The sequence below is a fragment of the Prionailurus bengalensis genome, chromosome A3 (genome assembly GCF_016509475.1).
Source record: "Prionailurus bengalensis isolate Pbe53 chromosome A3, Fcat_Pben_1.1_paternal_pri, whole genome shotgun sequence".
In the NCBI taxonomy this organism is placed as follows: Eukaryota; Metazoa; Chordata; class Mammalia; order Carnivora; family Felidae; genus Prionailurus; species Prionailurus bengalensis.
The window spans coordinates 116,213,368-116,240,242 of record NC_057354.1 but is presented as its reverse complement, the minus strand read 5'-3'; the positions used below and the strand labels follow the sequence as shown (position 1 = coordinate 116,240,242).

At 48.8% G+C, this 26,875-nt stretch overlaps 1 protein-coding gene and 1 long non-coding RNA gene across 3 annotated transcripts; both read left to right on the top strand.

The window, feature by feature from the left end:
* On the top strand, nucleotides 1-26,409 carry LBH (LBH regulator of WNT signaling pathway). 2 transcript variants are annotated; one of them, XM_043604211.1, is made up of 3 exons: nucleotides 1-246; nucleotides 2,856-2,958; nucleotides 23,748-26,409. In XM_043604211.1, exons 1-3 carry the CDS (start codon nucleotides 221-223, stop codon nucleotides 23,934-23,936), a joined length of 318 nt encoding a protein of 105 aa, XP_043460146.1. In that variant the 5' UTR covers nucleotides 1-220; the 3' UTR covers nucleotides 23,937-26,409. The 2 variants fall into 2 exon arrangements, with proteins under 2 accessions (XP_043460146.1, XP_043460147.1); XM_043604212.1 differs by lacking the exon at nucleotides 1-246 and adding an exon at nucleotides 2,496-2,530.
* Nucleotides 10,652-15,120, top strand: LOC122497290. Its single transcript, XR_006301073.1, has 2 exons — nucleotides 10,652-11,425; nucleotides 13,445-15,120. It is a non-coding gene; the product is annotated as an uncharacterized LOC122497290 (long non-coding RNA).
* Nucleotides 26,410-26,875: the final 466 nt, after the last annotated feature.

Sequence of the window (26,875 nt, the reverse complement as noted above, 5' to 3'; positions counted from 1 at the left end):
GGGCTCTTTGTGGGGCCGCGAGCTCGGTGGAGAACCGAGAGCTCCGTGTGCTCTGCGGACGCCGCTGGCAGCGGGGCTGTCTCCGGAAGGCGGACCCGCGAACGCCTAGTGCTTGCACTCGGCCGCCGGCCGCGCCTGTCTGCGCCCCTGACACCCTTACTCGGGACGCAGTGACCGTTTTTAAGTCACAAGGGCGTGGGTCAGCCTCCCCTAGGACTTCATGTCTGTATATTTCCCCATTCACTGGTGAGTATCCTGCGCCCTCGGCGGGCATCCGTCTCGCGGCCATGGCTGCGGGGCCCGGGCTCCTGCTCCTGCGGGCTCGGGTGCGAGGGCAGCAGGCGGCGCGGACGCCCGCACTCGCCCGCCTCCCAACCCGTGCAGGAGTCAACGTCAAGGTTGCAAAGGTGGGGGTGGGGGGAGGGGGTGCCGAGAGCATCCAGACAAAGGGAGTGAACTCGAAGCCGTCACTTAAGTGACGGCTGCGAGGGTGTGTATGTGCTGGCGGTGGGGTGGGGGTGGGGGACCAGGAATAAAGCTTGAACCCCGCTAATAAAACCCTAATGCAGAGGGCTGCAGGAGGCACGCGCCCGGGCCGGCGCAGGGGGCTCCAGCTGTCCCCGGGCCCCTCCCCTTTTTCTTTTTGTTTGCATGCAAGTCTCGGCGTCGAGGCCGGCGGCCGCGGGGCCGAGCTGGTGCAGCGCGGGCGGCTTTTGCAGAGCTTCGAGGGGTGGGGAAAATTGCTCTCCCCACACGGAACCCGGTTAAAGCCACAAGCAGCAGTACAAGTACACGCTGCACCCTCCCGGTCTCATTCCTCTCCATAACCCGTAAAAAGCGATGCGGCTTTGTGGGGGCCGGGACTGGGGCTGGGGAGCCGCCCTCGCCGGATGGGCTGGAAGAATCCGGGGCCGGGCAGGGGACGGAGGAGGTTCGCAAGGACCGGGGATCTGGGCCGGGAGGGATGCGCCGCGGGCGCCGTGCTGGTTGCGGAGCGAGGCCCCCAGCCGCGCCGGCTGCCGCTTCCTTCCTGCCTCGGGGAAGAGGAGGAGCGGCCAGGGGTCGAGCACTGGCGGCTTCGGAGCTCGCCTTCAGGTGCGGGCGCCGCTGACCGGCTCCGCGGGCTCCGGCTCGGCGCGGTCCTGCTCAGCCCAGAAACCGGAAAGTTCATGCTTCTCGCTTCAACTTTTCGGGCCCGCGCCACAGCCCGGAGCGAGGAGCGAGCGCCGCTACACCAGGCGAGGGGCTGGGTGGGCGCTCTTCGGGCCCGTTTCCTTGGGGGTCGGCGGCAGCCTTTCCACGACCCCGGATGAATCTGCCTTTGGAGTCCCCACTTTTGACCCTAACCCTTGCCCGAAGCCCAGCATCTTCTGTCTCTCCTCCCCCACGCTGGCTCTGTTTAGGGACATGAACTCTCCAAACAAAGTAAAAATTCCCCCACCCGTGAGGCTTGCGTACCCCCCTCCTGATGCGCGCCCCTTCCCTCCCACCTCCGTGCTGTGTGAGCAGCAGGTGCCATGTGGGTGAGACTTCCAAGGCAACTGGAGGCTTTGTGCCCCTGACCGCCCCAAACTTGCCAAGGTGGGTGTCAGGGCCCATCAGGGTTATTATCCCCTGAGAAATGAAGGGAAATAAAATAATTGGGAATTATTTCATAGTAGATTAGCACTTCATAGTTTGCAATGGTTTTTCTCCCCCCAGAGATTAGCCATTTAGCATAACTGTGGGTTATGCATTATTAGCATCATGGTAAGAAACAGAGCACCTGTGGCTCAGAGAGGTTAGATTACTTGTTCAAGATCACACAGCTTTTGAGTGACAGAGCTTGGACCAGACTTCCTGCTTCTGTTCACAAATCCAGCGCTATTTCTACTCTATGTAGTCATCATAAAATGAAGAAGAATCTAAGGAAACCCTGCTTCCTTAGATGCAGTCGGTCTTAAAGCCTTGCCTGCTTTCTTTTTTTCTAACAATGTGTAAAGACATGATGGTGAAAATATTGGGTGTTGTGTAGGGCGTACACTGACTTTGGTATGTACTATTTGGCACTGTGCACTCGGGACCCCGTAGGTGCCCGTGGCTTGTGTGGGGATAATGGAACATTTGTATCCTGCTTACAGAGTACAAAGCACTTTCACATGTCAGCCATTGGTGGGCCAGCTTGGCCCCTCTGGAAATTTCCTTTGCAATCAGAGTCTGGGCATCTTTAAGGCTTTTAATCCAGGGGATGTTTTTCAAGCTGTGAGCTTGCAGCTGCTGTCGTTGGGCTAGGGAAGGGGATTGGATGGCAGATGTGACGCTTGCAGGAAGCTGACCCCTTGGGGCTTTAAGTGGGATATTTTGCAAAAAGGAACACCAGAGAGAGAGAGAGAGAGAGAGAGAGAGAGAGTGTGAAATTTAGCAAGGCAGCATTATTGGACTTGGTTTCCCTGAGGTTGACCTGTTATCATTATGTAATAATAATATGCAGTTCTCCTAGACACGGGTTGAATTGGTTTTAATAGAGACAAATGGACTCAGATACCTACTGGTATGGTTTTTTCTGTTCTGTCACTTAAAAGAAAATCCAGAGTTGCTCTGTGCCAGTGGGGACTTGTACAGGAGAGGAGGGAAGAGAGGTTTGCCAGAGAGGTTTCCAGGCAGTTTCGGGGCTTTGTTGGTTGAGACTGAGAGCCGTGCTGCCCTGGGCTTGTACGGCACTTCCTCAGGGTGTGAGCTTGTTTTTCTGTGAGGTCTGTTTTGAACACCTCTCATCCTGCCTCCAGACAGTCCCCTGATCTGACAGCAGAACGCACCAAGGATAGGAACATGAAAGTGCGTGTGTTTGTTGACTTTTGGTCTGGGTTTCTTGGCAGCCCTGACTACCTGAGATCTGCCGAGATGACTGAGGTGATGATGAACACCCCATCCATGGAGGAGATTGGCCTCAACCCCCGAAAGGATGGCCTTTCCTATCAGGTGAGTTCAGTACTGGGTTCATTCTGGCTCTTCAGAGCCTGGCAACTTCTGCTGGGGCTGGAGCAGACGTGGTTCTGCATCCCAGTGCCACTTGGAACTGCTATGTGACCTTGGGAAAGTCCCCTAATGCCAGTAAGCCTCAGTTTCTTCACCTGTAAAAAGGGGCAACAATAGTCCTTACTGTGGAAAATGGTGGTAAAGATCCAACTTGATGAGGTGGTGTGGAGAAAGCATTCATAGTGCCTGGGACACACAGTAAGGGTTCAGCGAGCATGAACTGACGTCATTGGTTAGTCATGCTGGCTGCTGTGGACCCTCCCATTCACAGCAGCAAAGGGAAGACGTGATTTGTGCAGTCAGTTCAGACCAGAACTTCCCTTCCCAGCCAGGCCTTGGGCAATAGAAACATCACTGTTGAAGGGTAGCTTATGGGCAAAGGTGATCTGGTGGAAGAATATCTGTGTCACATGCTGCTTTCTTCCTCAGATTGATGGTTGACCCGCTGATGCTAACAGAGTTAATGTTCAAAGTACTTAGTATTGAGGAGAACTGTCCCCAAAGGCAAGCTATCTCAGGGATGTGACTGCTGGCATGTAGATTAGAGTTCATCCTGTGTGATGGATCCAGAATACACAAGGACTCAAAAAGTGGCCCAAGTAACACCTTCAGATTCTTAGCACAGTGCTCTTCCTCGCCTGCCATGCCCTTGTGCGCTGGCCTGGCCGGCTACACAGCATCTTCAGATACCTCTGGGACAGTAGACTGTTTCCATATTTCCAAGGGGAGTTCCTAGGTTATTGCACGTGGGAGAGGAAGGAGTCTGTTTTTAAGGGAAGACCTTGGTGCTGGGAGCATTGGCGCGGGGAAGATGAATAGGGTGTGATGGGCCGGCCCATTCAGCAAATACTAACAATGTCTGCTGTGAGCCGTGCACTTTGCAAATTTACTCGTTTACTCTTGACCGTAGCTCTGAGGTGGGAGTTCTTGCTCCGTTTAACAGGTAAAGAGACAGGCTCAGACTGAGTAGACCCGCACTCCAAAGCCTTGCTCTTCTGACATGTCGTGTGCCTGTGCCTGGAGCTGGTCTTGGTTAGAATCTGGACTTGCTCTGGCTAGTCATTCTGTAGAACCATTCCAGGGCATTTGTTTTGTAGAGGAAGAAACAAATAGAAAGCTGCGGGCGTGTGATAGTGATGGGGGGTGGGGTTGTTGATCGAAGAGCTGAGATGAAAGCTAAGTCTGGGTAAGGTAACTTGGTAGGCGACACACTGGGAGGTTCAAGAAGGCCCCTTTGTTTTGTGTCAGTCTGGCCAAGCCCCTTTCATTGGCTGGAAATAAGTATTCATGTGGCCTGAGGAGATGAGGGAAGGAGGGGGAATACCCTCTCCTGGTTGGTTTTATACCCTCCACCCCCAGAGAGGGTCTGAAAGAGACAAAGGCCCCACAGCCTGTGGGAGGGTAGAAGTTTCCTGGCCCACCAGCCAGGGTGTTTTTGGATACCAGTTTCCAAGCCACTGAATCAGACCGAATCTCTCTGTGGTTACAGGTGAGACCTTCTTTCAGTTTTGGGTTTTAGATTTCCATCACAGAACGTTTCCAAACACAGTCAGGATGTCTTGTGTGTGCCTTTTATATTCTCCTTCTGAACATGTCCCAGGGTGAAGGGCCACTTCCCAGAGGGCTGTTGTCTCCACCTTCAGGCCATTCTGCTGGATCTAAGGGACAGGTAAAGATGGCAGAAGGGGCTGAGCTCTGGGTGAGGAAGGCCAAGCTGAGATTGCAATGGCAGGGGGAAAATAACAAAATTGCCTCTGGGCTCCCAAAATGTCATGATGCGGCCTGAGAAAAGGGCCCGAGGTCTTGTCTTGTGGTGCTGGCCTGAGGGCCCAGTTCTCACGACCACTCAGGAAATCTGTTCCTGCTACCTGGGTGGGGGCGACTGTCCAGTTCCAAGATCTCTTACCTGGAACTTCAAAGCACTCTTGTCACAAGATTTCAGAAAGGTCCTCTTGTTGCCTGATGAAGAGAAGTGGGGGGGAGGGTGTAATCTTTAACCAGGCCACATTTACTGGGCATTGGCTGTGTGCAGTGCGCTGTGGGCGGGCGCTGCGCCGAGGGAAACCAGCATGTGCACCATAACTGGAACATAGGCAGTCTGGTAAAGCAATGCAAAGCCATGGTCAGTCCAGGTGTGGATGGCAACGAGAAGGCTTGGAACGTCCGACTTGGGGCTGGGCCTTGAAAGAAAATTAGGACTGCAAGAGAGCACCTCCACCTCTAACCTAACTTTGTTGTGTGTCCCAATACCCCTTTGGTTTGTCCCTGTTTATGCCACGTGCGGGGCTCTACAGCGAGCTGATCTGACAATTGTCATATGACCGATATCCTCTGGGTCCCCTCAAAGCCAATGTCACCCAATGAAACGCATTCCCACCAGAGCTCTGGGGATTGGCTGGGACTGCGCTGGCTGGATAGCTCATCCTCTGGGCTCAGATCTGGGGCGGGACATCTCAGAACTCTGTTCTTGGCATTCTTCCCGAGGGTAATAATAGTACATGGCTTTTACCAAGACCTGCTTTTCCAAGGAACTGAAAGTGGGAAGGAGACATCAATCCCGACTTGGCAGATGAAATAGAATCTCAGGCTTGTGATTCGACCTTGAAACAAGGTCAGAAAATAAATAGGCACACTGGACTTTGTCAGTCATTCCCCCACCTTCCAGACCTACCCAGAATGAAGCTTTCCTAATCTCTGCCCCAGATGGGACCTCTTTCTTCTTTCAACACCTCTGGCTGGTGTGCTTTGAAACGATGCTTCCCTAGGCTTTGAGGATGCAGGTCCTGCCTGACCTTCTCCCTGCCCCGGTCTCTGAGGGCAGGGGATGCCTTGTTTCCCTCTCTGTGCCCATCAGCCATCACCTCCCCAACCCAAGGTGCCTGTTGGCTCCATGCTTTCACAGAGCAGGTGCAAAGTGGCTGGTGGTTGTTCTGGTGAAGTTGAGTCTTCTGATCCTAAAGCTGGCCGTCTTCACCTCTACTTTAAGGTTTTTAAAAGGGCTGCCTCAGCTCATGCCTGTCAAGGCTTCAGATAAATGCCTTTTTATCCTCTGAAAAGTTCAGGTAAAGCCCTACCTCTCGTGCCTAGGATGACAGTGTCATTTTGTGAGCCTGTATACAAATCTGCGGAGCCAGTGCCTTGGTGCATCTTAACTTTATTTAGAGAGTCCGTTCCGTATGTGAAGTCCATGTCTGTGCACCCACTTGGCATGAACCAGGACACCTGGCTGGGTGGGTGAGTAAATGGTTACCCGAAAGTCTGAGTACCTGTTGGGCAGGCTGCGGGTAGCAGTCCGTTCACTGGGGCTGAGCGGGAGGGTCCCCGGGAGGACATTTAGGTCCGAAATTGCTGCAGCTGCCTCCCTGTACTGTGGCTGCGGACCCCCTGTTCTCTGACCCACCCGTGGGACAGGAATGTCTGCTGCCTATACCTTCTTACTTTCCCCAGTTCAAGGAAGCAGGTCAGCGGCTGCCTGGCGGGGCCCTCCCTGGGCTCTGGGGGCTCTAAGGATGTAGCATTTTGGAATGCCTCTCTGGCTGGGCCTCCTTTCATGCTGCACCTGAATCGGCCCAGGTCCTGTGTGGGGAAGGGTCCTGAGAGTTTGCCTATAGACACTGCCACTGCCACGACCCAAGGGCTGTGGGCATTCTGGCCTTGCTGCCTGACTTGCCCCCCAGCACAGTGCTGAGACTTCTGCGATTGCATTGCCCTCACTAAGTTCTAGACAGAGGTATGGCTCCTTGGTTTTCTCCGAAAACTGCCCCTTCTAAAGCATCCGGACTGAGATCTGATAACTCTGTCCTTCCCTAAGCTTTTTAAATTCCTCTGTGATCGGCATGCGTGTCTCTCACTGGCTGTCCTTCGTATCCCTGTTGCTGTTCTTGGTCACGTACTCCTACCATTTGACATCCATCCGCCAGTCCGCTAGGCAGCGGGCTCTCCTCGGGGAAGCCGGGAGGATGTGCCGTAAATCAGAAGGAGCTAGCTCTTCACACACCACAGCGTTCTGCGTCCTGTGCTTTCCCTTTGATCCCCTGAGCTCAGGGCTTCCCTGCATCTTCCCCGTTGCTTCCTAAGACAGGAGGGAGGGATATCCTGGGTTTGGCACCATAGCGAGGAGGGAGAGTGGGGGGCTGACCTCTCGCCACGGTTCTGTCCTTTGCTTCTTGCAGTCTGAGAGCCTGAGAGCCTGAGTGTTAGCTCTCTTCTATCTGCAAGGCCCAATGACAGCCGACTCCCCCTGCCCGCCCCCCTACCCACACCCTGCACCTACCACTTCCCTTTATCAGAAGCAGCAGCTCCTGTCTCAGCCAACAGGCTTGGGTTAATCTCTGAAGTCAAGCAGCAGTTCAGAAACACCTTCTATGCAGAGCCTTTCTTTATGAAGACCCCTGAGCCTGGCTCTCCCTGGGTGTCCCCCGCTGTGCAAACGCACCCGGTGCAGCAAGTGACTGGTTGAGCTTCCTCCCCAGGCTCAGCCCTCAGAGAGGCTGGAGCTGTGAGTCCCTGTCTCTGCTTCCCACAAGCCTCTGCTCAGGAGGCCATGCCTGGTGACTCCTTCACAAGCTCGGTCTCTTCCTCCTCATGCCCCTGTATCCCTTCCCAGTTGTGGTCCCCCACCATGTTCTCAAGGGTTTTGGAAGCCCTGCTGAGTGGCCTCACGGAAGTCCCATGGTCACTAGGAAATCATCATCTTAAAAAGCCCTCGATTGTCCCTGGAGAGAAATAAAGCTAAAATTGCAAAGCATTTGGCCGGAGATATCCAGCCATGGACACGACATGTTGCCGGAATCACAGCAAGTTTTCCTTTTTCTATCCCCACCCCCTCCACTCCGCTCCCTCTTAGTACAAATCTTAATAATGTGATGCCAAACAGCCAGTTAGGGCCACAGGGTGTAGCAGGAAGGCTTTGTTTCCGAGTGGGTTTGTGTCTGCACACGCCATCTCTCTTGGAGTCAGTGCCCACCCTGTTCATATCAACTCTAGGTTGTATGAGGGATCCAGCACCTTCCTTTTTATGCCCAAAGCCTTGACACACACGTCATGTTTACAGTCTGGAATGCCCCCCTTCCCCCCCCCCCCCCGGGGTTGAGGCCTGCAGAAGGCTGGAATTGGTCCCCTGGGGGATTCCCCCGCCCTCGCCTCCCCCAACACACGCGATGTGGTCACAACGGTGAGTCTGTAGCACGGCCAGGGAGAGAACGGGCTTTCTTTGCTTTCCTGGCCAACGTGTTACATGCTAGAACCAAGCAACCAGCCTTCTGTCAAAGGGCCTGTGTCAGGCCTGACGCCTCTCAGGTGGTGACATGTTCATCGCTGTGCAGCGTGGGGGGCTGTGTCTTAGACTGCTCTGTTCCTATGGCGCGGGCCACAGTGTCCTGCGAACAGCTGCACAGTGAGTGCTGAAGGATCGATCGGACCTTCCTCTCTCCCTTTCCCTTTACCTCGGCTGTCCCACGGCATAGATTTTTATAGGATCAGCACCTTCCTGACATGGGCACAGTCTTCCAAGTTGAATAGAAAGGAGGATTGTACCCTTAGGGAAAGGGGTGAGTTTGGGTGGCGAATCTTGCCTCTGGAGCCAAGAGCTATTCCTGGGTGTCTAGTGAATGTCCTGAAATGATCTTTCAGGCCCGAGTCCTGAAATAATCCTCAGAGGATATGAAAACAGGCCCTCATTCACATTCAGAGTTGTCAGGGTCTTACTTCTTTCCAGTCTCTTAGATGCTGGACCCTTCTGCTACCTCTCACCGCCCCGCTTGCCCTTCCCCTGTCCCTGAGCCCACCCCGGGAGGGTTCTTTATCGGCAAATCAAATCCTGCTTCTGCTGCTTCCCCCCTTGGCTGGGGGAGGGCTCTTTCCTGCGCAGACCTGGGGTGGAAAAAATTAAAAGTTGCCAGAAGTTTCTCCAGACTGTTGTTCAGCTAGCATTTTGAATTTAAGGGAAGTTTGGGCTCCTTTGCCCACCCCCCACCCCAACTAGAATCCATTGCCTTGCTGGCACTGTCGGAAGGTCCTTTCTTAGGTAAACTGTAGAGAAGAGGCACCCAAGCATTTAGCCAGGGCAGCACTGACTGCTTGCTGCTCAGCCATGAATTTTATTGGAGCCAATAGGAAGGAAGGTTCTGGATCTCTCACCCAGAGTAGAAATGGCCTGAGCCAGGGGGGCCTTCACAAATCTCAGTTCAGAGGTGTTAGATTTCTAGGTCTGACTTTATCCTAACTTGAATCTGAAGGTGGTTCCCAGACAGAATTAATAGTATACCTTGAATTCACCTTCTGCCTTTGCTTTGTAGAACACTCATCCACCCTGCATTTGAGAGGCATCCCTGCTTTTCCAAATTCCTAAATGTTTTCTCCGGACATGGCCCTGTGTACAAGCTCTAATTTAATAGATCACCATTATTAGCCCAAGGGGTGTGGGCAGCACCGAGCTCAGCCACTGATCTCTGTGGACTGACCCCGAGGTGCCTGCTGAGACTCATATACTCATACATGTGTGCACGTGCACACACACACACACACACACACTCGCAGACACTCACATGAACACGTGCGCACGCGCGCACACAAACACACACTCACACGCACTCCCTCATGACCAAAAGGGCAGACGGTGGAATGTTAATAGTGGTTGTTTTAGATTGGAGTGTTGAGATTATAGGAAAATTTTCTCTTCCTTTTCCCTCTTCCCAGTTAGTTTATATTTTCACCGATAAAGTACGTATTTTATTGTTCTTTCGCTTACTCCTCAAATTTTGAAAGTAACCTCTGCCCGTGATGGAATTTTAACTTTCTTTAACCTTTTTGTTTTCTAAATCATCATAACCCCACCATGCCTGAGTCACAGCTGTTTACATTGTAGCACCTTTTCCCTTCTTTTCCAGTGCACTTGTATTTTCACGTAGCCAAAATCACAGTTGTGTTGTGCCTTTTTTACTTCACAGTGTGTAAGTCATCAGCATCACATCATTACAACTTGTCTTAAAAAGGCTTTAAAGCCAGCAGTTTTAATAACTGAACGATGTCATGTCCCACAGTTACAACATGATTCTTTTTACCATTCTGCAGTTGTTGAAAACTTTTAGATTGTATAAGTTTTTCCTCCTATCAATAATGTGACAATTTATATATAACTTTATATATAAATCTTTGTCCATAGTTAATACTATTTTCCTCAGAGTAGAGTCTTAGGACAGAGTTTTAAAGTCAAAAGATGCTCTGTGTGTGTGTGTGTGTGTGTGTGTGTGTTGTAATTAAAAAGGTTTTATTCCTTTTAGAAATTTAGAAAAATTTAAAATACAGAAAAATCCACCATATTTCTATCACTGAAATATTTTGGTATGTTTGCTTCTAGTATTTTTGTATGTCTTTATGTTAAAAAGACAAAATTGGGGCGCCTGGGTGGCGCAGTCGGTTAAGCGTCCGACTTCAGCCAGGTCACGATCTCGCGGTCCGTGAGTTCGAGCCCCGCGTCGGGCTCTGGGCTGATGGCTCAGAGCCTGGAGCCTGTTTCCGATTCTGTGTCTCCCTCTCTCTCTGCCCCTCCCCCGTTCATGCTCTGTCTCTCTCTGTCCCAAAAATAAATAAATGTTGAAAAAAAATTTAAAAAAAAAAGACAAAATTGAGACAAATATGTATATTTATTATATACATATAATACAGAGAGAGCGTATACATACGCTCTAGTGAGTCTTTTTTTCACTTACTATAATTTGTGACTGTGTCCATTTGTTTTTCTTTGTAAAACGGTGTTTCATTTCGTGATGTGCCACTTCTTACTGCTGAATCTTTGGTTGTGGCGTATTTTGTTCCTACAGAGAATGCTGCTCTGAACATTATTTTACATAAATCTCTGCACAGGCCTGATTTCTTTCCTTGGAATAATTCTTGGAAGTACAGCTACTGATTCAAAGAGATTCATTGAGAATTCAAAGAGATTCAACATCATTAAGCCTCTTGATTATATATGACCTTAAAAAACAAAACAAATAGAAGTTGTTTATCAAAATATAAGCTTCTTGTCTGGAAAGCTCTAGCACACAGAATTTCAGGGGTGTAAAATCTGTAGAGTTGGGATCATGGAGGAACTTTGTGGGTAGAGTCAGAAAGGTGTTTGGTTATTTCAGAGTGTTTAGATGTTGTACATCTTCCTTTAGTTCGTTAATTGCTTATTTTGAGCAGAGATGATAACAATTAATGATGCTTAGGCTGTATTTAGCCTGGTGATTATATTTTTGTCCCATTGTGGGTAGATTGACACACTCTGGATTATAGATGTAAATGGGTCAGTGATTGTTCTCCTTGTCTCCTTTATTCTATTAATGACATTGGAGCACCACGTGACCTTGAGGAAGACTAGTGAAGTCGCCTCTGCCTGGAGACCCATGAGATTTGGATGGACATTCAGGTAGTCCCTTAGGCCATCTTGGTTTTCTGGGGCTCCAGGTCTGGCTCATGGAATGGTCATGGTTTAGAAATATTGCTTCGGAATTCAGGAGGGACTGTGCTCTTAGGAGTAGATCTGAATATAATGGAAGTTTTGGGCGCAGTGCTCAGGGACTTTTTACCCAACAACTGTGCAAGCCTCAGCTTCTTGGCAACAAGTAAACAGCCTAAGCCGATGTTCCAGTAAGATTCACAGACTAGTCAATTTAGGTGTTACTTGGACAAACTTCACAAATGTTAGTGTATTTTCATGGTTACCGCCTATGACAAGCAGTACTAGTTTTCCATCTGTGTGGTGATACTGTTTCATTTTTTTAAAATATTTTTTAAACAAGCGAGTAAGGAAAAAATATAATTGAGCCATAATGTGTAAGTGGACATGGAGGGATAAATAATTTCAGTGGTGTCCAACTTCCCAAGGCTGGCATCACTATTGTTATCATGAAGGAATTTCTTTTCTTCAACCGTTGTATCCTCTTAGATGAAAGCATTCTTAAAGATCAGCTAACACTCCATTATGATTTCCGTATTTCTTTGGTCATTTGCCCCCTCAGATGTGACAGTTGGAGCATTAGGATCCTTCCTGGCTATTTTCCTTGGCACCCTAATATTAGAGGTTTTCATGCCAAATGACTTCTTAATGATGTTCTATGTATGTACTACTTGATGTTTTAACAAAGTGTTAACACCAGAGGACAGCTGCCCTGGGGTTCACAGGAACTTTACAAGGGATGTGACAGCGGAGAGCATTTTCGGGAAACCTATTTCCACATCTTCAGCTTCCTTCTGTTGCTTTTCTAACATTGCATTTCCTGAAGACGGGCTTCTCCGGTTTTCTTTCCCTACCTTTCCTGTCAAGATTGCCTTCCACCCGTTTTATTTTTTAATTATATTTTTAATGTTTGTTTTTGAGAGAGAGAGAGAGAGCACAAAAAGGGGTGGGGCAGAGAGAGAGGGAGACACAGAATCTGAAGCAGGCTCCAGGCTCTGAGCTGTCAACACAGAGCCTGATGTGGGGCTTGAACTCACAAACCGCGAGATCATGACTCAAGCCGAAGTCTGACTAACCAACTGAGCCACCCAGGTGCTCTTTTCCTCCTCTTTTATAAGAGAAGGACTTGTGTCTTGCCCTCCTGAATCTTTTAAGGTACTTTCCCCAGGGTGTTGAAGCCCTGAGGGAACCAAACAAATGGGCCATTCAAAATGTTACTGACTGGGAAGCTCCATAAATCCCACCTATCTATCACATTAAGAAACCAATAAAAAAAGATTACTTTTTGTATGTAACAATTATTTGTGGTATTTTATTGATCAGTTACATACTAATAGCTGCAATGAGCCAATCCAGATTTTTTTTTTTCCCCTAACAGGCCTTAGGGTCATTTGATATACAAATATTAACTATCAATTTATATCCATAAATATATTTCTTTACTGCAGAGAAGTATGAGAAAACCTCATGACTAAAAGCTTCTATTAAGTTAAAATTCTATAGAACAGCAGAATGGAGAAACATTTTCAAGCAGAGAAAAGGATAAAATTTAAGAGCTTGTTTATGAGTTTTTTAATGGGTGAGGGTTGACACCAAGTTGCTTTGGTGTTTATAAGGCATTGTGTACAGGGGTGCCTGAATGGCTCAGTCGGTTGAGCGTCTGACTTTGGCTCAGGTCATGATCTCTCAGTTCGTGAGTTCAAGCCCCTCGTCTGGCTTTGTTCTGTGCTGACAGCTCAGAGCCTGGAGCCTGCTTCAGATTCTATGTCTCCCTCTCTCTCTGCCCCTCCCACTCACACTCTATCTCTCTCTCTCTCAAAAATAAAGATTAAAAAAAATTTTTTTAAATGCTTATACAAGGCATTGGGTACATTTAAAAGAATGGTATAAACATTTTATTTTAAAACGTTGATGTTTATGATATATCAGAAGTTTTAGGTGTCGATTTAAAAATGAGTGAAATGACAGAATTTTTCAAAATTCTTTTAGAGAGTATACAAACAAAAAGTGGAATCCAACTGTGACACTCTAGCATCTCAGACGTGGGAGCGCATGCAACAGTGGCATGACGTTGGGTCACTTGGGTGCTCTTTGGACACAGCTGGTGACGTGGATTTCAGAACCTCTCAGAGCTGTAAGATTATGGACTACAAATCTGGATAACTGGTTTCTAATCTTGGCTTGGCTTCTGTCTGTGTCGCCTAAGGAAACTCACATCACCTCTTTTGGCCTTGATTTCCCCATCTCTAGGGGAGAGGGCCGATGCTATTACTTCTGTTAGACTGTTGTATGATGAGGTGAGATCCTCCACCCTGATCCTAGATCGATCCACCCTCTGGAATTAAAAAATCTGCTCTCTTTTCTTCATGTCTGCCTTCTGGCTGTTTGAAGGCAGCTTTATGCTCCTCTCAAATCTTTTCAGTCTGAAAACATACTGTCCTTCAACCTTGACTTATGTGGTCATCTTCCCGAGGGTGCTTTTTCTTTCTCTAGGTCAGCAGTTCTCGAATGTTTTGATCTCAGTCCCTTTTCCATTCTTAACAATTATTTAGGACCCCCGGAGGTATTTGTTTATGTGGATCATATCTTTTGATATTAAAACAGAATGTGTAAAAATTTTCTGTATTAACTCCTTTATAATAACAGTAAAACCAAGGTGCCTGGGTGCTCAGTTGGTTGGGTGTCAGACTCTTGATTTTGGTTCAAGTCATGATCTCATGGTTCATGAGTTCAAGCCCTGTGTCAGGCTCTGTGCTGGCAGTGCAGATCTTACTTGGGATTCTCTCTGTCTCTCTCTCTCTCTGCCCCTCCCCCACTTGCTTTCATACACACGCTCTGTCTCTAAATAAATAAATAAGTAAATGAAATTCTTTAAAAAAAACAGTAAAACCAAGTGCCTAGTTGGTTGGGCTTCCAACTTCAGTTCAGATCATGATCTCACAGTTCATGAGTTTGAGACCAGCGTCGGGCTCTGTGCTGACAGCTCAGAGCCTGGAACCTGCTTCAGATTCTGTGTCTCTCTCTGCCCCTACCCCACTCAAGCACTGTCTCCCTCTCTCTCTCTCTCTTTCAAATATAATTAGAAAATATTTAAAAAACCCTATTTTAAAATAACTGTAAAACCATTGCATGTTAATATAAATAACAGTTCTTAATAAAGACAAATATGTTTTCAAAACCAAACTAACATAAAAAAAAGTTTAGTGAGAAGAAAGGCATTGTTTTACATTTTGGCAAACCTGTTTAATATTTGGCTTAACAGAAAATGGCTAGCCTCTCATGTCTGCTTCTGCATTCAATTTGTTACAATAAGTGTTGGTTGGAGTAAATAAAGAAAATCGGGCCTATGCAGATATATTAGAAAAGCTAAGAAAAGGAAGAAATATCTTAATAGCCTTATTCAGATATTTTTCTTTGGTATTTCACCAAAACTCAGCAAGTGGTAGTTTCTTAAAGGTTAGTAGCAACATGGAATCTGAAATCTCATCAACAAAGTAGTTGTACTCTTACATTAAAACCCAGTAGTCTGTCTTACACTTTGAATGAGTCTTTTACCCACGTTTGGTTTTGTGATGTGGTGCATCGGTCATTTGGAAGACACGTTCACTGAACAAGACAGGTCTTCCAAATGTTGACACGTGTCATTATAAAATGTCAAAAAGTCACATTTGTTCATGTCTTTACTGGTCTCATCAGAAAGTCTTCAAGTAATTAAGAAGCTGACAAGGTTATGGTGGCTGATATGATTTATGCTTGAAAGTTTGATTTTTATCATTGGTAACAAATATTAGTCATTTTCCATGAAGTGACATGCTTGTTTTGTTCACTTTTGAGGACATGTCCCCCAGATACCCAAGTCAAAATAACCATGGTTTGTTGGGCGGTCATTTTTTTCAAGTAACCATGGGGTTCCGTGGAAATAGTGGCTAGTTCAGCTGGCAACTCCTTTGCACGCGTGCTCTTCCTTGAGATGTGCTCTGAAGTACAGCAGCAGCGAGCTGTCTGCGGCTTTCTATTTCATCACATAGAATACTAAACCAACATGTACCTAAGAGTCAATATTTAGGAGCACCTGGGTGGCTCAGTCAGCTGAGCGACTGACTTCGGCTCAGGTCATGATCTCAAGGTTCATGAGTTCAAGCCCCGCGTCAGGGTTTGCGCTGTCAGTGCGGAGCCTGCTTTGGACCCTCCATCTCCGTCTCTCTCTCTGTCCCTCCCCCACTCTCTCTCTCTCTCTCTCTCTCTCTCTCTCTCTCTCTCAAAAATAAATAAACATTAAAAAAATTAAGAGTCAATGTTTAATAAAAGTTAAGTTTTACAGCTTTGTCAAGGATACTAAGTCTTTTTTTTTATTGTGTGTTGTGGTAAAGAAAATAATACCTGTAAGTACAGTTTGCTGCTACACCATTCATTCTTGCCAGGGTGCCATCAGTTTCACCCACCAGTGTTCCTTATGCCATTAGTGCAGGTGTCAACACAGAGAGAAAGGCAAATAACATCTTTGTATTAAGAAAATATTTTAACCCCATGTACACTCCTTCCATGAAAAGACCTTGGGATATGAGCTTTGAGAATGGCTGCTCTTGATTAAACAGAAAGACTATGTCTGATCAGAGGACAGCAGGGCCATCGCCTCCCTGTTAGTGTAGACAGCCTCTAGGAATACAGTCCTGTTTGTATCCATGTTGTGGCATCAATACTGCAGCTCTGACCAACTAAAATCTCCAGCAGGTCTTTTATAGGACCTGCTATCAAGCAAAACTTCCTATTTGGGAAGAAAAAATAATGTTTTTAACTCAAAGAAAGATAGGTATATTAGCTGATGACCCCACTTTGTGACAAGGTGAGTTGGAGATGATGGGTGTCATCCAAATGGAGATGTTTCACAGAAGTTGGGAAAGTGGAAGTGCAGCTGTAGGTTGGGGAATCCTCCTTCTCTGATGGACAGGAGAAGCCAGGAAGCTGAGTCTGAAGAAAAGCCTAGGATGATGTCTAGAGCAGGGGCGTAAGAATCAGGAGACACTGTGAAGCCGAAAGCCAAATGACCTGGTAGTGTGACACAGAGGTGGTGGTTTTGCATGACGGCCGAGCTAAAGCATGGGGCAGGGCTGTAAGGGAATCCTCAGAGACTTGAGAGACTTGTTTCCATGCAGGGATGTCTTTGGGAGCCATGTGGTAGGGGTTCGGAAGGGGACTCCACACAAGGGTGGGATGGCTGTGGGACTAGGCCAAATATTCAAGACTTTTGTCTCCAAAATGGAAAATGAGGGAATGGTTGGCCGCCTCAGTCTAGGCTTTTTGAGAGAGAGTAGGTGTGGCTCTGGGACATTTGGCTGTACCAATGGAGAGGGATGAAAAAAAGCTATCTGTCATCCCTAGAGGCCCAGAGATGACCAGGAGGCAAGTCTTCTTTCTAAAGGGCAATACTAATATAGTCCTTAGGATGGTAGGATGTGGGGATTTGAAATCATCTATGCCAGATAACTGCAGTCTCTTTCTCACTGCCCTGAAGAACTTTGAGAGAAGTGTTCTTTAACATTCCAAAAGCCCTGTCAACTCACTGGGCCCAGAGTTATCAGCAGCAATTAGTGCTAATTAATTGGAATTTGGAACTCTTGACCTGCAGGATGGGTGTGTGTTTGAGAGATGTTTATGAAGGATGGTGTTTATCTAGAGGATTTCCTTTTCTTTTAAGTTTCGGGGCTGGAGGCTTAAGCATCTTTAATCCAAAGGAAGGAGATCCAACAGTTGTTACAAAGCCTTAAATCTCTCAAGTCTCCCATAGGATTAGAGACACCGGAGAAGGGTAGGAGAGGGTGAGGTGGATATTCTGTAGTCCCAGGCCATGGGGATTTGAGCATAGTGAAAGTGTCACGGATGGAGAGAAGGAGGTGACTAGCATCCCAATGGAGATAAGACTTTTCTTCCTCCCTGAATCCAGTTAGGAACCACTCTGTCCCTTTGCTATAATTCTTTCTGTTCTTACCAGCCACGTTTCACTTTGAAAAGTCATTAAAATGCAAATAACGATGATGATGATGATGATGATGATGATGATGGCGGCAGCTGTGGTGGTGGTGGTACAATAGCAGGAGGCAAATGCTTCAAAGAACATACATATTTCTTGCCTTTGCATATTGTTAGGGGTCAAAAAGCAGGGTGACTTTTCATTTGGATTAGCTGCTGCTCATTCGTTCAGCCCTTGGCAGAGCAGGATGCTGGTAGAGATCTGCCCATTGTTATAAACCAGCCCCTCCTAGGAAGGAATAAACACACAAGGCCAATCCATTGTTTTTCTCCAAGAAAAAGAAGAAACCCGGACTTAGGGAAGCTGAGAGGCAGCAGGCCCCTAGAAAGGTCTGTGGGGGTGGGGTGGTGCACGATGGGAAGATCACTAGCTACAGGGAATCCACTGAAGACTAGACTAGGTCCTGGACCAAGGCAGTGGCTTTCGTTCCAGCTGGCCCAACCCAAACCCTGGGAAAACAGAAGCATTGGGAGGGAAGTGATAAAGTCAAAATCCTTTCTCCGTAGAACCTGGCCTAGAATTGTGAGTGCACACTCAGGAGTTCTGCTCACTTGTGCCCGTCCCAAGCAATTGGGACTATTGACTTTTCAGTCCCTCACTCTAAGCGCTCCTTGGGGACCGCAGTTTTACCTGATAAGAACCATTATTAGGAATTCCAAGTTTACAGAACATGTTCACACATACCGGTATTTGATTCTCTCCAAAGCACTATAAGATGGGAATGAACATTAATCCCAATCTATAGATGAAGAGTTCGGGAATCAGCCACCACAGCTTTGAGCCCCTTGGGTACCATGCTGGTTCTCAACATGGAGCTGCATGTAATCATGCCAACGATACTATAAAGCAGAAATTCCTTCCTCCTTTTACTCTGGCAACTGAAGCTCAGAGAAGTTAAAATGACTTGAGCAAGGTCACAGAACTAATAAGATATGGGGGACAAAGTAAAAGCCAAGTCTTAACAGACTCCTGGCCTACCACCTGTGGGAATGGCGATTTTCCATTGCAGGTTTGAGGTTGATTATCCCTGCTCTGGAACCCGAGAGGGGAGAGGCTCACTGGTTTTGTGTTCGGAGGCAGATCCCTCCCAGCGCCTTGGGGACTGCCAGGTTATTCACCTCAGGGCCTCTGCCCTCCCTCCCCTCTCTGCCCCACCCCATCCCTCTGTGACAGCCCAGCACAGAGAAGCAGGATGCCCAGGCCCCTGAGGTCTCAGCTTGCAGAGCTGGTAATTAGCCCTTTGTATCCATTTAGCCACCTTTCATCTCCTGCATTGGCTGGTGTCCGCTTTCCCTGTTAGCATCTCTCAGCTCTTTGCCGAGCCCTCCGCCCTCTTTGTGGCCAGCTCTTGTGAGTCGTTTGTCAGGAATGATGGCTGAGGGACGCGTGCACTCAGGGGAGGGGCTGTTCCCACCAGAATTGCTCACATTTTCCATCCCAGGTGCCAGACATCTCTCTTCTCTCCCCACTGCAGAGGCAGCCAGGTTTAGGTCACCTGGCTTAGAGGCAGACAGTTGATAGCTAGGCCCCCAAATTTCAGGCCTTTGGAGATTTGATATTACCTCTCAGTTCCCCTCCATGGGTGAAATGGGAGCCGACTGACCAGCAGTTCTTACATTCAAGTGAAAAGCCTTCTAATTCCTCACCCCCAACCCCAGACTACTCTGCTGTGAGGCTGCCCATGTTGGTCCATCAACCAAACATCCTGACAGTTTTCCTGGACCAGCCTGTTTTCCTGGTCCTCGTATTTATTTATGTTTGCGTTGCCCAGTGCAGTAGCCACTAGCCACTAGCCACATGCAGCTATTTAAATTTAAATTTATATTTACATAGATAAGTCTATATTGATAAAAGTTAAAGAAAATTTAACAATTTAGCCTCATCTCAAGTGCTCAATAGCCAATGTGGCTACTGGCTACTGTTAGTACAGAGACAGAACATTTCCATTATCACAGAAAGTCCTAATGGACAGCTCTCATCCATACAGCCAGAAATTCCAGTATATTGGCACCCAAACTACATCTCACAGACCATTTCTTCCTCCTGGAGGGTTCTAAAGCTCCCTTGACCTTTCAAGTGAACCCATTTGAGTTCCCAAAATGTCAGGGCTTGTTGGGATTAGAGGCCACCTGGAGAAGTATCCTCTATAAAATTCACTCGTGCCAAGTTTGAACGCCTGCTGTTTCCCACACCGTGGGACACACAGGATCCGGCTGGGATGCTGTGTGTGCACTTCAACACTTCACTCCATTTGCAAAGGAAGGAACTTAGTGTCTGTTAGTTTCATCCAAGTCATCAGCTCCGGCAGCCAAGCGTGACAGTGGGATAGCTGGATGTGGAATCCAATGTCGGCAGAGGGAGGGAGGGACAGGGCTGAGAGACTCACAGCTGGGGATGGATACTTCTAGATCTGCCCTGCCCTATGCAGGGGGGTTATGGTGGCAAAGGCTTCTCAGAGCCTCCCATCTTCCTTTCTGGACCTCTTGAAGATGAGTCTTTGCTGCAGAGAGAAGAGAAAAGGATTTTTTTTTTTTCCCCTTCCCTAGTCCAGAGACAAGGGGCACATTGGGGTAAGAGGTTGAACCAGAAGCAGTTTCTTTTTGGAACAGGGGCCGTTCTTTTTTCCCTGCCAGTTCCTGCAGGCAAACAGCATGCCAGGCTGGCCTGCCGCCCCGGCCTTACCTGTCATGTGCTTGGCAAGTCTGACTTTAGTCCTTTTTTCCACTGCCTTCCCTACCCCGTCAAATTGCAGTTGCAACCTCTCATTTTTCTGCTGCCTAGATGATTAAAAAGCATGACTTAGTGGAAAAATCTCGACCTCCTTAGGGTCAGCCTCTTAAGCAGCTGTCGGAGATAAGATTGTGCTGGCAAAATGCTCAGCAACACTTTGCAAGGCTTTCTGTCTGCATGCGAGGAAATGAGAAACTGGTCTGGGCTCATGTTTGTCTTTGGAGACAGCTACAATTTTCAGAGGCATAAATTGGCATTATTTGATAATAAAATAAAACCTTTGATGGAAAGGTATGATTATTATAGTGATTTTTTTTTTAATGCAATTAACAGGCTTTGTAAAGGAAAAAAAAAATTTTAATGGCGCCTCCTTTGAGCCATTCAGGGAGCAAAGTTCTCTGGCATCTGAACAGTATCAGAAGTTCAGTGCTCAGACTTCCCCCAAGGACTTAAAAGACTTAATTGTGCAGCTCCTGGTATGAAAGGCATTGTTTGGAGTTATTTTAATTACCATGTGAGTATTGCCGCCTCTTGCTTGGAGATTGAATACTTACTGTAGTCTTGTTGAAACGACTCCAAAGAGGACATTCCAGTTTGAATTCAGCATATGTCCTCAAAGCATTTTATTATCTGTGTGTTTGCCAAGAAGTTGTACACATCTAGTGAGATGTGAAGGTCGCTTCGCTTCTCAAAAGGAGAAACTGAGTCACTGGCAGTCGAGAGGACCCGATTGGGGTTATAGAAGTAATGTCATGGACGTAGAGAGAATTTGCGGTCTGTGGCTCTACACAATGTGTTATCAAATTTGAGGTTCTACAGGTCTGAGTTCAGGTCCCCATTCAGCCACTTCCTAGCTGTGTGGCCTTAAGTAAGTCCCTTGCCTTCTCTGGGCTTCAGTTTCCTCATCTATAAAATAGGGATCACTACTTCATAGGATTGTAAAGGATGAGATTCTGCCCACCAAATGTGCCTGGCTTATCTTCTATTACCATCATCATCATTTTAACAATCCCCCCCACCCTAATTTTAAAGACCTATTCCCATCCTGAAACGAAATGACATGCTCTCCATTCTCACTGTCCTCCTCCTCCTTCAGCTGGCCTTGCTACGTCTTGTCCCTTTCGCTCTTACTTGGCTCGGGTGATCATAATTAGAATCCAGTTGCTGGGATGTCACAGGTAGGCCCAGCCCTGGGCTTGAGGTCAGAGGGAAGAGGCCCAGGTCCGTGCTGAGCCAGGCGGCCATCTCCTTTTGATATGTCATAGCTCTGTCTCAGGTCCTGAAGATTTAGACCAACTGTCCAGACTGGGAAGCTCATCTTCTAGACCTAGCTGCCCAAAGGTCATCCTTGCTCCTAAGCTGGAGTGTCTAGCAGCAGAATGGGTGGTTAAGGCCCGGAGTCTTGCCCACTCTCCCTGGTCAGTTTTCTATGTGTGAAACGGGCATCCGTTCACTTTTCAAAAGGCACAGGCACTGAAAACAGCAGATCTCGGTTTGAATCCTAGCCGTTCCATGGGTCCCACAGAGCCCGGGGTCTCTCTGCACCTCCATGAGGGGATGTCTGAAAGAGCTTTGAAAACTGTGGCGTGCATTCCACTCGCCAGGCTTCCCCTTGCTCAGTCCCAAAGGTCATTCACAGAAGGCACCTGTGCTTCACCCCCATGGACAGACTCCAGCTCCATTCGAGAAGTGAGGAGGGGCCCAACTGGGCCCCTCGACCCTCTCCCTGCTCAGCACATCAGGTCTGTGTGCACAGCACAGCCCAAGGGCAGAACTGCAGGGCTGGCCCCATCAGGGAGAGAAAACCTAGAGTGTGGGTCCACTGTCCCCATGCCTCCTTTCGCCCCAACTAGTCTAACGCCGCCTCTGGCTTGTTTTCCTCCTGGCTGCCATTACGATACTTTTTATGAGCCTGTTAAGTCTTTAATGATGCCTGGTTGTGCAGCTGGCTTAAGGCTTAATCCCCAGCAATAGGGCTTTATTGGATAAATGGTTAATAATCACTTGTCTGCAGGGATTGGGGAGGTTTTGTTGAGGCCCGTGATTCTCGGAAGCCCCACGTGGCCTATGACGTGGCCTGCGACATGGTCTGTGACTGAGACGGCAGTGCTCAGGGCTGGGGTGCTATAAGATTGGGCATCACAAAAGCTGGGAAGGCCTTGAGTTTGTAGGAGAGCATTTCTGCTACCTCCTGAAAAGAGAGGACCCTTGTTTGCTGACATGGGCCTATCTTGATCTGCGCCCGGCTCGGGCAGTCTCCAGGCTCTCTTCAAATGTGTGTCTCCACCCACTCCGATTTTGCTTTCCTTTCTCTTGCCATTAACAAGGTGTGTGACCTTGAGCAAGTCTCTGGGCCCCTCTGAGCCTTGGTTTCCTCATCTACCAAATGGAGAGACTGGAAGAGGTGGCTCTGAAGGCACCACATGGCTCTCAACATCGGTGTTCTGTAAGCCTCAGTGTCCCAGACGGAGGCGCCTCTCTCCCGCTCTCGGGTGTGTCACCGAAGGCTGTGGATGGCAAGGGACCAGCAGCCCATCAGATTAAGTATTTAAGCTGCTGGGCAGAGAATTGGGTCAGCTGTAGTCATAGGGCAGTGAGTACAGAGGGAATCTGCAGAGCCCCGCGTGGCCCTCGTTTTTATCCCCTGGGTTGGGATTTCTTCCAGCTCTAGGCAGGACACACAATAGGCATTTAAAAAAGAAGCCTCATTGGCGGGACTCTGAAAAGACTCTTCCAGGTGTAGAACCATCAAGGAGCCGGGAGTTACTCACAGGTGAAAACTGTGAGAACAGAATTCTTCCTGGCTTGCCTGTGACTGGGACCTGTCATGCCCTCAACCCTGATTTGGCCCTGACTTTATAGTTGCAGCGAGATCAGGACTCATCTGTTTGAGGGGCAGGGTGTTCTGGGGGCCTGGGCACGTGGGTCAGACGGACCTGGGCTGGAATCCCATTCCACAACCACTCATTTCCAGGCCGAATGGTTGGGGCAGCCTCCTTCTTCAAACCTGAGATTCTTTAAGGTAGTATCAGAAACCCCTATTTTTCCAGCACAACTGTATTAGTTCCAAACTATATATGTAAAGCACCTGGGAGCTGGCTTCTACTACGTGCTGATCGTTACTCTGGGAGGAATTCACTGTTAAGGTACCTGTGACATGCTTTAGACTGCGGGGGTAACGTGCTGGCTGCAGACAGGTGTGGCTTACTCTGGGTGACATGATTTTGAATTATTTTATCTGGAAATAAAAGACAAGAAAAGGCACGAACAGAGTGGCACCACAAATTTGGTGGCACTGCCCTGAAAATTTGCAGCTTCGGGATTAATGTCTGCTGAGACACAATTTTCTGTGTTGGCCCCAGAAGCCTCTCTCTGACTCCCGCCTTAGGGCTCCCTTCCGGGATCCTGAGAGCCTGGCACGGTGGAGGGCCCTCCGGAGGGGCTCCGTTCTGCATGTGTATGTGAAATGAAGGAACAGGATTTCTCTTTTCCGGTACTATGCGTGACCCGACACCTGCTCTGTTTTTCTTCCAGATCTTCCCCGACCCGTCGGACTTTGACCGCTCCTGCAAAGTGAAGGACCGCCTGCCCTCCATCGTGGTAGAGCCCACGGAGGGCGAGGTGGAGAGCGGGGAGCTCCGGTGGCCCCCCGAGGAGTTCGTGGTCCAGGAGGACGAGCAGGACAACTGTGAAGACACAGAGAAAGACAACAAGGAGCAATAGAGTCCCCGCCGCCTCCCTGGGGGCCATACCAGACGGCATCTGTCCCTGAACTGTGTTCTTTCCCATGGAAGAAGGGAGTGAGCCACAGCAGTTCTGAAAATGTCAAATGATGGCTTCCGTTTTGCACCTGCAAATCACTGAGTTGGTTTTCTTTTCTTTCCTTTTCTTTTTTTGAGATGCTGGGCAGTGGAGCCCTCTGCGACAATTTGCAAGGCCTTCTGAGAAAGGAAGCTGCGTAGAGCACGGGTGGGGGGGGTGGGGTGCGGGGAAGTGGTGCATCTTTGAGATCGGTATCTGAACCCGGAGCAGGCTAGAGGCAGCAGTGGGATTCCAGTGCGCTCCGGGGGTGGGGGGAGGGATGGGGTATGTGCACCGCGAGCGAGGAACATTTGGGGTAAGAGAGCAAACAGGAGAGGAAGAGAAAATACACGTTTGAAAGAAAGCATCCAGCAGAGGAGTGCAGCCAGAAAGTTCCCCGCCAGCAGCACTGGGGCATCAGAAAACAACGTGTTCATCTCTCTCTCTCTCTCTCTAGTTCTGCCCACCACCAGCCTTTGCTTTTATTTTGACTGTGTTGGTCTGTTAACGGGAGGCAGAAAAGAAAAGCAGTAGAAACCGGCTGCCTGCAAAGCCGGCCGGAGGTGAGGCGTGGGCAGAAAGGACTCCCGGCTCCTCCTCCACCTTCGCTCCAACCTTGGTGTGGCCGGCTCACATACCCGCTGTAATCTGGAAGTTTCTTAAGAGGCAGCGCTCTTGAGCTTTTCCCTTTTGCGCACGCCCCTACCCCCCACTGCCGGCCCAGCCCTTTGGGACTAGAGGGAGCGCGTCCCACCCTTGTGGAAGGACCGGGGTGGACTCTTGGACGCGAAGGTCCCTGCCCCCTGCTCCCCCAGGCCTGCTCCGTTCTGAGAGAGGCACAGAGCTGCGGGACCAGGCCGGCCCTCCTTCTCCTTGACCCCCACCCCTCCCCAGCCCCTGGGCATAGCAGTCAGGCAGAGGTGGTTCCCAATCTCAGCCAGCCTGACCAGCAGAGGTACCCACTCCCATGTGGGCTCCTGGCCTGGTTTTTTTTGTTTTTTTTGTTTTTTTGTTTTTTTGTTTTTGTTTTTTTTGGTGGGAGCGAGTGGAGAGCAGGAGAGGCTCCTTCTGTTTCCTGTTGGGGAGATGAACTTGAATGGAGATTCCAAATCTGAGACTTAGCCGATGGGGGTAACAGGGCTCTCTTGCAGCAGTTTGAAACTGAAGGTGTCATGAGATCCCTGGCTTGTCCTCGTGATGTTCCAGATGCCGGTGGGTGGATGGCACGATGATGATGATGAGGGAGCACTAGGCATTGGCCCTCATCCCTCCCACCTCTCCCCTGTCCCCTGCAAGGGCACAGTTGTGCGAGAAAGCTAGCCTTGGACTTAGAGCTTCTTATGGTTAAGAACCATCTGGAGCAGCAGGCTGCAGGGCACACTCTTCAAACCTCCTGTAGCTGACAGCATGAGTGTGCAGCCAAGAGGTGAGCTCGAAATCCTCCTGGAGGCCAAACTGGGCAGGCAGAGGCACCCTGCAGCTCTCCAGTGGGTCTGGGTGGACCGCAGTTTGGGACTTGTATATAGAGCTGTATTTAATACCTCAAGGCTAGCGTGGTTCCGGGGAGCGGGTGCAGGGGGATGAGGGTGTGCGGTTAACACCTCAGCAGGATTCGGTTCTGGGAAGCCGACGCCCAGCCCCCAGCCCCCGCCCCCCGCGCCCTGCCCCCTGTGTTTTCTGCTTGTGTCACACACACCGATGGCAATAACTTCTTCCAGCTCCTCGGGAATGGGCGAGGCCTGCAGCCCGCACTGCCAGGGCATCATCCCTCATGCTCCCACTGGTCCTGTTCTGGCTGCAGAGAGTCCTCCCTCCCTCATCCCGCACCTGCCTCCCTTTGTGGATGGGGCCTTGCCTTTTAAAATCCTGTGTTTCTGTGTCCCTTTCATCTGCTCCTTTCTCTCATCTGTCCTGGTCTTGCCATGTGCTAGGAACGTGCTTGTAAACTGCATAACAAATCTACTTTGTGTATATGTGTGTTTATGGGGGTGTCTTATTATTTTGCTGGTCGCTAGATGCCTTTGTACGACCATTTGGAGTCTGAGCAGGCCAGGGGCTGACAACTAAAGTCAGGGCCTGCCGCGGCGAGCCTGTTGGAGGGACCCAGCCACTCTTAGACAAGTGGCTGAGCTCCTATCTGGCCTCCTGTTGTTTTGTTTTTTGTTTTTGGTTTGTTTTTTTTTTTTTTTTGTTAAGTAACTTGTGTGTATTTCTAACTGATCGTATTAAAAAAAAAAAACCCTAGTATTTCAGTAAAAATGCCTGTTGTAAGATGAACCTCCTGTAACTTCTATCTGTTCTTTTTTGAGGCTCAGGGAGAAACTAGCATTTTTTTTTTTCCAAACTACTTTTTGTCACTGTGACAGTTGTAAATAAAGTTTGAAAATGCTTTCCACTCTGGTCTGGTTTCCTTCTTTCTTCCATTGGAACGGGCAGAGCACGGCACCAGCATGCAACTCTTGTGAGAGGCTGAGTTCAGAGGAGCTCCACTGGGGTCCCTTCCGTATCTTGCCCACTGGCCCTTCCGGGGTGAACCCACCCATGGTTCTTGTCACCTGGCTGAATGAAAGCAGCCTTTCCTTCTGTGCCCGTGGTCCTCAACTTTGGATGCACATCAGAATCACCAGGAAAGCTTTTTAAAAGTACAACTACCTGGGTTCTACCCCCAGAGACTTGGATTTCAGTGGCTAGGACAAGGTCCGAGCATTCGTTTTGCTTAGAATCATGGGGAGCTTTTAACACACAGCCCCAGTTTTATGCCACCTTTCTAAGGAAAGAGAAACACCCAGGGCACCTTGTAAGGTCATCCACAAAGACTGGGGGTGAAGGATGGACATCTATGCCGCTAAAAGCTCTGGTAG